This window comes from Serinus canaria, chromosome 2 (genome assembly GCF_022539315.1).
Source record: "Serinus canaria isolate serCan28SL12 chromosome 2, serCan2020, whole genome shotgun sequence".
NCBI classification, from domain to species: Eukaryota; Metazoa; Chordata; class Aves; order Passeriformes; family Fringillidae; genus Serinus; species Serinus canaria.
In genome coordinates this window covers 43,356,383-43,368,902 of record NC_066315.1, presented here as the reverse complement: position 1 = coordinate 43,368,902, position 12,520 = coordinate 43,356,383, and the positions used below count along the sequence as shown (strand labels likewise).

The 12,520-nt window shown below is 38.0% G+C and overlaps 1 protein-coding gene across 2 annotated transcripts in view; it reads left to right on the top strand.

Annotated features, from left to right (window-relative positions):
• The window catches only part of CPNE4 (copine 4), a 226,138-nt gene that overhangs the window by 135,034 nt on the left and 78,584 nt on the right, over positions 1-12,520 (top strand). For both annotated transcript variants that reach the window (XM_018909658.3, XM_030238078.2), the window contains 2 exons: positions 3,780-3,863; positions 4,793-4,882. In XM_018909658.3, coding sequence (XP_018765203.1) covers positions 3,780-3,863; positions 4,793-4,882 — 174 coding nt within the window. The remainder of the gene's footprint in view (positions 1-3,779; positions 3,864-4,792; positions 4,883-12,520) is intronic.

The following is a 12,520-nucleotide window of genomic DNA, read 5'->3' as shown; positions in this document are numbered from 1 at the left end:
TCATCTAATAAAGAATTCTTGGATGATGCAGTGTGCAAGTCAAGCAGTGACTCACCATGTCTAATCTGAATCCAAACTCCTGTCTTCGACTGATGAAAATCTCTGGAAATCTATTGCATTGAAAGAACTCTTTCAATTTCCTCCAGCTAAAGATGTAGCTCAATACCTGGCTGAAACTTGATTTACTTCCTCTATAAGAAAAGTGTGCAGCTTATCCTGAACTTTGACATCATTAGATGCAAGGCACTATTGGTAATTATTTTTAAGGTTTGAAATTACTTCAATTTCACAATTCAGCCATTGGTAAAAAAGAATAAGTGCTCTGATATCACAGAAAGAAAAATAAACATCAGAGAATTGAGAAGAGCCAATTTTGTAAAATTCTAAGCATGGTTTTGCATGCCTCTCCCCACTCAGAGAAGTGAAGACCTGAGTAGAGATGTAATGTCAGAGAAAAAAACTGAGGGTTGAAACTGGCTTTGGAATCTCCTGAAAAACAGAGGAAGCCTCTGTAGGTATTTCCTATACTAAGGAAAAATATGAACAATACATTTTTGGAAAATTAAACAGAATTTGTTGATAATATTTAGCAAGTAGGATATGTTTGTTGCATGTTTATTACTCTCCTGACATAAAACTGCAAGAATTTTAGAGCCTAATAATTTTTTCCTACTGGAGTGGCTGAAACATTCAGTAAAAAATTTGGAAAATTATGGATATGAAAGTTTCCTTTAGTTAACTGACTTTAGCAGAAATAATGGTTACATTTTTTTTATTACAGTGCTTATTTGGAAGGTATAACTGCTTTTTCATGTTTTATTGAAGCCCTGTCAGCTCAAATGGCTCATCTTTGTTTCAAGAGATCCACTGAGAACACTTCACTGTGGAACAATAACTTTTGGAAAGGTTTTATTGCATTAATAGCTGTGTCACAATTACTATAACAAGCAGCTACATTTTTTTATGATAGCTATAATAAATTATGAGCACTGAGGCAGGCAAACTGCTTCTCCTGTTCTGAGAGAAGCAGTTACCATTCTTTGGGAAAGATTATCCAGCAAATATCTGCAAAATATGAGCTAATATTGCTTTTTTATATAGTTCCCTGGTATTAAACTACTACCAAAAAAACCCTCATCAAATGCCCTGGTGGATAGTATTCAAAATTTTAATCTTTTTGGTGCCTCAGCCATTTTTTAAGGGCTCTTTGACTTGATCTCCAATCCTGATTTTTAAAAATTGTTGGGCTCTGAAACGAATCTACTAAAAATGTGTCATACTAGGTGCTTGGAAACAGATATATCTAAATTTTTTAAGTCTAGGCCATGTACTTGTGTTATTACTGTGTAACTGCTACACATACTGAAAGAACAATGTGCATTGTACCACCAGCAAATGTATTGCATTAATCATTTAAATATTATTAAAACAACACCATATATTGCAGCTATTCTTCTTTCAGAGGATATTCTTGGGGGATAATGCAAAGCTATTAGATTCAGCATAACAGCCCAAAAAAGTTAATTGTGAAAGCAAATGTTTCTTTAGCTTATCTTTTCTACTTATTGCAAAGCACTTCCAATACAGAAAGATTTTTTTTGTTCGTACCTCAATTCTGATAGTGCTTAGGTCTTGTTTTTGCATTATAGGGGGAGCAATATAAACAATCCACCACACCATTAAAATCTTTCCTTTTATGTGGTATTACCTTGGTAGTTAAAACCAGAAATTATTTCCTTTGTGCTGATGTGCTGTTGTAAGTTTATGATACTCACCTAAGAATGATGCTGTATTTTGAGCCTTAAATGAAATCTTGGCTTCCTTTCTGAATTATTTTGCACACCAGGGTGCATTCTTTGGATGTATCATTTTGAGGTACTTTCTTTCAAATAACTTATCAATTTGTGTTTGATAAAGAAACTCTGAACATTAGGCTTTTCCCCAGCTTCCATCAGAAGGCTTATGTGTGAGAAGAGGAAGCTCAGTCTCTTTTAACCCTATGCACTCTGGATTTTTGTGTCACCATGATTAAACCAGCACCCTCTCCCTCTGCTTGTTCTCTTTGCTATACACTGGTGATCTGGCAGAATTTGATCACCAAGACCCCCAATGTCCTAGAAGTTTCAAACTTGGAGTGGTGTCCAGATACTGAATCTACATCAGGGCCTTGGGGCAAACTCTAGAGTTACTTGGTTGAATTTTGCACTGGTTTTACAGAGTTTGACATAAAATGTCATGTTGACCATGTAGCTGGAATAAATAGCCAAACATATAGCTTTGTTGTTCCCTAGTCCACATAAAAGGATTTGACAAATAAATCTTCCCGTGCTTCAGCTATTGAATGGGCCCCTAAGTTTTCTCTAGAAAGTGAAGAAGCAGATCAATGACAAAACAAAAATCTCAACAAAAAATTATGTCATTTTTAGGGAATGACAAGAATTTAGGTTCCTTGAGCCTTGCTCAAGGCTTTGTGGTCTGTAGGAACTCATTTTCTTCTCCAGACATTCAAATTCAGGTGTCCCTTTTCAAAGCCCTGAATTCTTTGTTTGTTTTGAATTTGTGGATTGTAAAAATGCCCTAAAAAATAATTTTAATTTTTGCTAGACTTTGGCTAGCATCTTATCCAAAGTTGTTCCCAAACCAATGGTCTTGCAGCTAATAAAAAATAGGTATGGTGGACATTTGGCAAGGAGAAATTAGTAGAATTATATGTATTAGAGTAATTTTTATGCTATCATAGAAACACTTGGACACTGAACAGACTTTCTCACTTCCCCAAATTGACATGGGTTCTGTGGTTTTAGATATGTCCTATACAGAAGAATAATATTTATATGCACAAAGTTAGTCATGTGGCTCTTTTGAAGAAGAAAATTAAGAAGGGACTTGAAACTATAGGAAATGGACTAAGTGCTTTTAAACCCTACTTTTTCAGCATAGCACAGTTAGAAATTTGAAGGTTTTTCCCTCCTGGGTTAGCAGCCAGTTACTCTTCTCCCTCCCAGCCAGCATGTCCAGAATAAATGAGATCTTGAAACAAAAGGTCCTGTGACCAAACTGAAGCAGCACCATAAAAAGCAACTTAATTTAGGTCAGTGTAAGAAAGTTCAGGGTTGTTAGCTGGATACAAGACTAGGAGAAGGTGTTCTGCAGTGTGTGAATGTGAACCTTGGTGTCTGCCACAGATTTGCCTAGAGATGTCAAGTTATTTCCTGTATTGCACTGATTGTTATCTTAGCATGGACCATGTTAGCACACCCTGAAGAGGACTTGCTTCTCTAACCACCTCTAATCCATTGTGACAGTACTTGTGTTAGTTGGTAGCAGCACAATGTCTTGGCCAATTAATTTCTGGTTTGAGAGGGTAGGTGAACAGTGTGAAATTCAACTCCAGTGTGGAATATACTTCAAAGTGCAATGCATTAGAAAACTGGTGTCAAAAGATCTAACAGGAGTGGAGGAAAAAAGAAACGAGCTAGGTGGATGACAGAGCTAATACTCAGGAAACTGGGCTGGGTGAAAGAAGGGAAGAGGTTGTAAAATGACATTTTACAGTTTTGCGCGCCATGATTAAATAGTCAAACTGAGAACAGCAACAGTACCACAGGAATCCTTGTGAGACAAGGACAAGAATGAAGTATTGCTGAGAAACACCAAGAGGTCTCACTAAAACTTCTCTTCCTTTTCATTAGCAATCAGGGAAGAACCCAGTGTATTGTGCTTGAAAAGCTCAAAGAAATAGAAGCCTCAAGTGTAACTTGTCCTGTATTTTATTTTAGGATTTTTTCAGCAAATCTGATCCTTTTCTGGAGATTTTTCGGGTGAACGATGATGCAACCCAACAACTTGTTCACAGGACTGAGGTAAGGAGTTGAATTAATAGAGTTGAATTCACTTTCCAAGGACACAGATGGGCTGTCAGAAGGCATGGTTTATGCTTCCATGTCACAAAGAGAAGTGGTTTTAAATGTAGGTGTGCACTCACACTTGAAAAACACTTCCTAGTGTTACACTCTAGTGTCATTAACTAATGGGTATCAGGTCTTGACTTATGCAACTTGCAGTAAAGGAAGATGAAGCCAAAGGTCCAAACCTAATTAACCTGGCAGATATTCTGTTGGAAGGTCAGGAGATATAAATATTAGATTTAGCCAAAACCAGGCTACAGACTGTATGATATTTTCCCCTTAGTACTATGTTCCTTCTTCCCCACATCCTCTCAGGGATTGTAGTCTGGGTGCTTTGCATTTGTTTCTTATCACCCAGTGACATTACTGCTCCATGATAATGACTGGCACTGTCTATAAAAACAGCATTTAGGTTTATAGGATGGAGCTGTGGCAGGTGTTAGGGGTTATAATCCTGTTATGGATTCCACAGAGTTTTCCTAGCAAGGCAAACAATTTACCTGTAAATTGATGTTGCCCTTCCCCATTGCCCAGTCCTGCATGTCTTCCATTGCTTCCAGTTCAGTTCTGCACCCTTTCCCTTGTCAATTATCTCCCACTGAGGCGTGGCAGTGCTGGAGCAATGTCTGTAGCATCCTCTGTGGGTGTGTATGGGTCCACTTCCCCCTCCTGCTCCTTTTAGGGGCTTTGCAGAGGAAGAGTGTTGGAAACTGCCAGTTCCTCAAGGGCTCATATCTCATTGGATGTAGTTCTGAAAACTCCAGCTGAGCTCTGCTTTCTTCTCTTGCTGGTGAATGTACTGTATTGAGGATTGTGGCTCTTGTTAGCATTCTGCTGAGAGATGTGGAAATGTTAAGGGTTCTCTTTCTTCTTTTCACTTACAGGTTGTGATGAATAACTTAAATCCAGCATGGAAGACCTTTAAAGTGTCTGTAAATTCTCTGTGCAGTGGAGACCAGGATCGCAGGCTAAAGGTCAGAAGTAATTCCTACTTTTTTAATAGTTTTACTCATAGAAAACAAAAGTTGGTCTCCCTTTTTCAACAGTAGATTGCTATTCTGCACTTGCCTTTTCTTTGATGGAAAAGATGATCACACAGCTGCATTATGATTACCATAATCAAATTAAGGATGCAGAGAAGTGGTAATCCACTGTAATCAGTAGATTATGCTCTGTATTTCTTACAGTAACCTCAAAAAATATGGGGCTGTTTTTCCCAATCAGTTGGATAATTTAAATCCAACATCATTTAACTGCTGAAAGTATACTCAGGGGAGGAGGCAGCCCTACCACAGTTTTAACTACTATTTCCTCACTTCTATATCTGGAGGCCCTCTGTAAAAGAAACACTGTAATAGGAGATTTTTTGTTATACTTGAAGAATAGGATGGCCACAAAAAGACATGTGCCATAATAATGGAAGTGTTACTAGTCAGCAGAAAGACAGATAATTGGGAACCTGGAGCTTTGTGCAGAAAAAATCATCTTCTTTTGGCTAATTTAGCCTTAATCAAGTCTTTATCCAATTGTTTTTATCTTCTGACCAGGTTTAAGGCTAATGCTAAATTTAAAAACATCAAACAAAGAGCACTGGTGCACAGTGTCTATTCAGACTTTTAGACCTGATGGAAGGATATTGGACCCGAAAGTATGACTATTTTTTTTCTTACTGTATCAAATTACTTAATAGAATTTTATTTTGTCCTTGCAAACATTTCTTCTTTCATCATTATAGCTGCAAAACCCTGGAGAATGGGTCTTGTCATTTTTCACTCCTTACTTACTGCAAGTTGTACTGTGCAGATGGAAAAAATAAAATGCTGGTGAGGATATGTTACAGTGCACATCTTCCACACAGTTGTGTGGAAAGGGTAAAAAAGCTGACTTATGAATGCTTGGATTCACAAAATTAGTCCTGTTATTATGGAACAACATATTAATTTGAGTCAAGAGATGGATCAGATTTCTGCTACTGAAATGAAAAGCAGAATTAGCACGGCACTGCCTTCATCACATTGTGTACATGTGATCTTTAAATCACTTAGGTGAGAAAACCTAGGAAGAGAAACAAACAAAATATGAAGTCTAGGATGTGAGAACAAGTGGCAAGTCCATAAGGGTAGAGAAATGAGGTTCCGCAGGGAGAAAAATGCTCTTATCTCTGAAATTGAGGTGAGAAGGTATAAGAAAGGCTCAGATTTCAGTGTGGGCAGAAGAAGATGGGTCTGGGAATAAAGGTGGTCTTTTGAGCTATGAGCAGAGACAGTAGCCAAAATTGTTTGCAGACAAGCTGCCAAAGGACAGGCTGAAATGGGAGAAGTGAAGAGGAACAAGAGTAATCCCTTAGGACTGCCTGTAGAGAAGATACAGGGAAAGTCAGTGAAAGAATAGCTGAAGAAGAAAACCAGAACAAGACAGGTCTTATGAATCTACTGAGAATTTTCAAGACAGTCTTTTTTTCCCTCTTTTTGGGAGAATTTTTCATGGCTTTCGTTTGTGTATGCAAATGTTTGCAGCCTTGCTTTAGGTAACTGAGTATTTGCCTGAGGCTACAGTTCAGCCATTTGCAGAAAAGCTAAAAGTACTAAGATGTGCATCAGATCATTCATGAGCACAGGAATGTTTAAAAACTAATTATGGCTGTAAAATAACAAAAAAGCTTGATACTTATTTCAAATTCAGGCCTTTTATAATTTTTGGTGAGTGTAAGATAAGACTGTTATGGTAGAGCAGCCACCCAAATCACTTGTATTTGAGAGATAGCATATAATACTTGTCAGATAATTATTTGCTTCTTTTCTAGATGGTCTATAACCTAGGAATTGGATGGCAGCTAGGACAGAAGAGTGAAAATGATAAGAATTAGAGAGATGAAGTATCTGTGACTGGTATAGCACTGTATGAATGTTTATACTTTGATTTACTCTGATTGACTAAGCATTCCATTCTTTGCATTACCATATTTTGGAAATTTTGACTTCAGTTGCTTTTGTTTCACTTCATAAAGAATACAGCAATATGTCACTGCTAAGCGTTGGAAGAGTTCCCTGTGCCTTATTTAACGTGGGGGAGATTTAGTGTATTCCAGCTGCCTTGCTGAGCACCAGCTTCTTGCCAAGATTGTTTGATCACTGTGAGCAGTAATTGCACAAGGCTGGGTAGTTTTGTGTCTCTTCCTGCTGTTAGTTTTTAACATACTCTGAAAGCATAATCGGAGTTAAGGCTTAAAGAGGCACCAGAAGGGCTCGGAGGGAGCTGCCAGCTTGTGGAAATTCTCAGCTGCAGACACCTTGCAATTGTGCCTACCTTTGGTTTACCTCTGTAGGCTGCCTGAAGTCCTGGCCTTTCATCTCTGCCGCTGAATTCACATGGCTACTGAGCTTAGTGGTCAGATTTTTGTAATGGGGAGTGAGGATTAACATGGGAAAAGTACCCTAAAACAACTCACAGAAACTCGTTCAACTTACAGGAAGTTTGCTCCTCATAAGTCTTGCACACAAAGCAGACTTTATACTGGCTGAGCATTTGAAACTTTCTGGTTTAAAATGTCTGTTTAGAAAGATAAGATGAGCAAGGTCACTAAAATCAAAGCAACCAATAGTTAGGGTCTGCCAAAAGTCTTTTGCTATCACTCTTTGAAAGTCTGTTAATTTTAATTCCTTTTGGGCTTTTAAACAAAAAACTAATTTTGCTTTATTTAGCTCTGGTTCAGAGCATAATGAACATTTTATTCCTCTCAGGACATCTTGTAAAACTTTATTACAATTATTGCTGCTCTAGGTTTTATTATGAAAAGTATATATTAGATTTATGAACCTACTGAGCCTTTCTTCCCAGACAGTGAAACCATCCAAGAAGTCTGGTCATGCTTCAGTGCCAGTCATCCCTTCTTTTAATGCTAACAGGACAGACAATTAGTGTATGCATTGAAGTGAACAAAATGCCTCTTAGATCCAAAAGTAGTGCATAGCTTTTCTGATATGTAAAGGTTTCCAAATCACAAAAATCACAAAAGTGACTACTGACAAATCTGAGTGAGGAATGTACTCCTTCTGAGGGCAGGTTTATCCTAGTCTGTTTAGCTGAAAGTCCTGTAAATTGTGAAACTTTGGCATTCAAATCTGGTTTCAGCACGTGAGTTATGTTGCCATCAATGGTTTATCTGAAATACAAGATTGTATTGTGGCTACCTTCTGGCAGGGATCACATACTGCCCACCAATTCTAATAGTTGCAGGGTTCTTCTTTCTCTAGAGAAGTCCTGGGAAGGTATGCAGAAAAATAATCTCTTTTTATTTTGGCATTAGGTGCTATAATACTTGGGAAATAAACTCCTAACAAGGTGCTTGGTAGGCATGGGCCAAACAGGGCATATGACATACAATAATTCTATCCCCTGCTGAGGTTGTATGGAGAACCTCCTCAAAAAAAGCTCTGTTCACAAGGAAAAGTAGGAACTGAGGAAAAAAAAATCAGGAATAAAAATGTTTCTGAGGTGAACTGATAAGCTGCTAGAAGAGTAGGAAGCACATGTCAAATCTGTATAGAAAGCCCTTTCCATCTTCCACCTACAGAGGGGAAATTTTCAAAGGAAGCATGTCCATTAGATATTTTTCTACCTTTCAAAAAAATCTGTCTGTTGCAATTATATCCTTGCTGTCAGCTTGTTTACTGCTCCATCCCTGCGTGACCCAGATTACAGGTGCTGATCACGGTGAAATCGGTGCAGCTGTGAGTGGGACGCGCAGCCACGGTTGCCAGGGCTGCTCCATGCACTGGGCTATGAGGCCTCTCTGTGTGTATCAATGGCTCTTTGCAGCCTGAAGCCCCCAGACAGTACTGCTTCTTTCTTTTTGGCAGCCATGGGAAGGTTGCCTCTTTCTGTGCACTTCTGATGAGGTTAAAATTGGTTCTGCCATTCTTCTCTATTTTCTTTTATGTCCAGTTGACTCCCTTGGCTCTGTCCATCTGATTTGTTGGAGTAGCTGTGTCTTAGCACAGGCAGTGTTGGAGTTTCTGCAGAGAAGTCTATTTCCGTGTGCTTGCAAGCCCCAGTGTACCTATGATGCTCTTAGTCCTAGCAAGGTGCACTCAGGACTTTAAAGGTTATTTTCAAGTTATTTCCATATTAAGATCTTGATAAATAAGTCACTTTCCAATGTGAATTTTCCTAGACCATGAATTTTCTACTTTTTTTTTTTTTTTTGGTAGATCATTGTTAACAAGGTCTTCTTGAGAGACCTGCACTTTGCTTAAATTAGTAATCTATGCAGTGCTGTTTCAGCCTTGTTAATACTATTATATAATGTGAACCTCATTACAATATTAATAGAAGAAGCTCCCCAGCTTACAAAAAAAAATCCTGACATTGTTCTGGATGCAAATAGATAATCACTTGATTTTAATTTTATTAATTAAAATCATTACATGAGAATTTGTTCTTAATACAACAATCACTTCCCCAGTGTCTGCTATTGCATTTTTGGGGGTGGAATGCTGGGTATTCTTCAGAGAGTTGTAACCTTCTGGTTCCTTCTGATTTCTTAAAAGTGTTGACTCTTTCATGCAAAATGATGGATCATTAGGGGAAGAAATTGTATCTTATAGATTTTCTGCTCCATTATGAGCTAAGGAAAAGTGAATAGCAGTGAATATTTTTATATTCACTGAATTTTTGCTGTTTTTTCTCTAGATCAATAAGTTTTCAGTGACCTTTAATACTTGACTACCGCTCTGCTTATATAGGTGTATTATAAACTGTAAAATAAACCCTCAGCATCTCTGAAAGCCACTAGTGAAAGTAACTGAGCAGAACCTCTGAAGGAGACCAAATAAAGCTTAAAATACAAGGAATAATACAGTCAGACATATCCATTAGTGCTTTTATTATTTCACAGTTTAGCTGTCAGAGTGTTTGAAGCACTAGTAGGGAAAGATACAGTTTGTGGTCAACAGCAATAATTTCTGCAGGATTTTTAAAAAGCATGTGGCTTAAAAGGCAATTCAAGCAGTGTCAAATGATGATTAGAAAGGCATGAACTGAAGGATTTTACACTGTTCCTTAAGAGAAGACTCATTTCTTGTTGCTGTTTTCTTTGGGCTTTCAATTCCATGTAGAAAGAGAGTGGCACCAAGAACAAATTACAGCACAGGCTAGATTTGCTGGTTGTTTTCTTGATTGTGTGATTTCAGTCATACTTGATTAACTAAGCAGTTCTACATTTTCCCTTCAATTTACTCACCAAATTAATGCCAGTGGAGCCAATCATTCCTTGCTTGCCTACCCTCCTGTTATTGAAGAGGTGTTTGCAAATGCAGTCCTTCTTGTAGAAAATGTTAAAAAATAAAGAAGGTGGACTCAACCTTTACATGCCTTTAGTATGAATCAAAAGATACCTTCAAATTTCTTTTTCAGAAAGTTGTTTCCTTTTCATTAAGTCAAAGCATTTTCCTGGAATCTGTAGAATAATTGCCTCACTCTTGGAGAATACCACTCTTTCTTTATAGACCGAATAATACTTATTTATTAGCCACTTCAAGGATGTTATCATGTTGTGAATTTTCAGTGAAGTTCTTCTAGAGCTAAGTGTGCAGCTGATAATTTTGGATAGTAAAAAGTTCCTTCTTGGTGCTGAAAAGAAAAAAAAAATAGGTTTAAATATTAGGATGTGGTGCATATTTAATAAACTAAGAGAAATATTTGTTTAAAGCATACTGCTTCATCAGCATAGGAGTCTTAATACAGTCTTCAGAGAGAATGTTGCATTATTTTGAGAGTTATTTTAAAATTGAATAACACACTGTGAAAGGCAGTGCTTGAGACCTTCTTGCATAAATACCATCAAACCTTCATTTCAAGTACATGTTTCTTTTCCTTTTTCTTTCATATTCCCCTTGCTTTCTCCACATGAGAGAGAGAATTGCTACCACAGGCACTACAATGATTATTAAAAACTTTAGGAGCCTATTTCCTGAGTTTTACAGTGACTGTGGGGAATTTGCTGCAGCCACTCTCCCTGTTTGGGTTACCCTGGAATTGGTTATGATATGAGTGCCTCCTGAATTCACTAATTGTAGCAGTGTGTTTGGAACCCTGACTTGTCCGAGTGTGTCAAGGACTGACCTGATCAATCTTCATAAACTCTATGCAGGTGGAGTATAAGATTTAATATGACCCCTAAACCAAAACTGATTAATTCTATGTGTGTGTGATCTCAGCTTACAGATTCCTTTTTTTCCTCCTGCTGTTCCTTAGTTGTATTCTTGATACAGCAGCTGAAGATGTTGGGGAAGAAAATACCATGTTTCAGTCAAGACTTAGGAGAGAGAAATAGACTCAAGAAATGAGCTTGATCCCATATCTGTTGGAGTCAAGTGAACTCATTCCAGTGACTTTAATAGCTACTAGTTTGTTTTCCATTGAAGTGAACTCCAGTGAATTGCTGAATATATAGCAAATGAATTGTCACAATAATTAATCTATATATGGGTTAATTGATGTTTGGGACATGCTTTGAAGATGAAAGAGCTCTCTAAATAGCAATAGTTGTCGCAATAATTAAGGGTCCAAGTGAATTGCACAAGGAGAGATCATCTGACACACTGTGGTTATAAAGAAAAGAGGTGAAATTCACATCTCCAAGGGCTTGGGTGCTGAAAATGGTGGCAGAAGGTGGTAGGAGGCTGAAGAGCTGGTATATTTAAATAAAATGGGCAGGGTAGCAAGGGACAGGAGTCTTTCTCCCAACCTTGGATGACTCTGACAGACCAAATTTCAGAGTTCACCCTGTGAAGAGATTTTTACCTCCTGTTCCTTACCAGAACCACCAGTTCCATGACCTTTTGGGGAGAAATTAAATTTCTCCCTGACATTACAAAGAGAATTCATAGTCTGAAACAAGGGCAGAGAGGACAAAAAAAGAAAAAAATATATTGTGTGACTATGTTTGTCTGGATTAGGGGATCTGAAGAGTGTTTTCTCTGTTTCTCTTTTACAAATAAGAGGATTGCCTCAAAATAATTTGTACATTGCATTTCTTGTGAGCTTCCTTCAAATTGCCTACTGCCTCCATGGTTCCATCCCAGGACAAATAAATACAGGCTTCTACAGCTTTGCTATGCAAGTCATCAGTATGAGAAACATTTTGAAGGGCTCTTTCTCATTATCTTTGAAACCAAGTTTTAATCCTCTGAAATGAAGCAGAGGCTTCTCTAAGTGCTGCTGACTATAATCCAAATCAGGGGTCTGGTTCCCTCACAGGGGGATAGCTGATAGAGCACTAAATCCCATCCCTGGGACCATTTAAAATGAAACAAAGCACAGCCCTGGTAATGAGGACCATTCCATACTGGAGGGTGGGCATATGGGATGCCAATTAATTAAATGACCTCTGCATTCTTCCCAATTTTCCTATCTCTGTGTGGACAGTGCACTGAACATCCTTACAGACCCCAGAATTAGCTCAGAGCTGCTTCCTGTATAAGTTCAGAAACAAGTGTTACCATTTTGAATTACATCAATAGAATGAAGCTCTGCTGTCACTAAACCAGATCAGGATTGGGCATGGCTGTAACCTTGTAAAGCAGCTGAATGCTGTAGTGAGAGAATTTTAA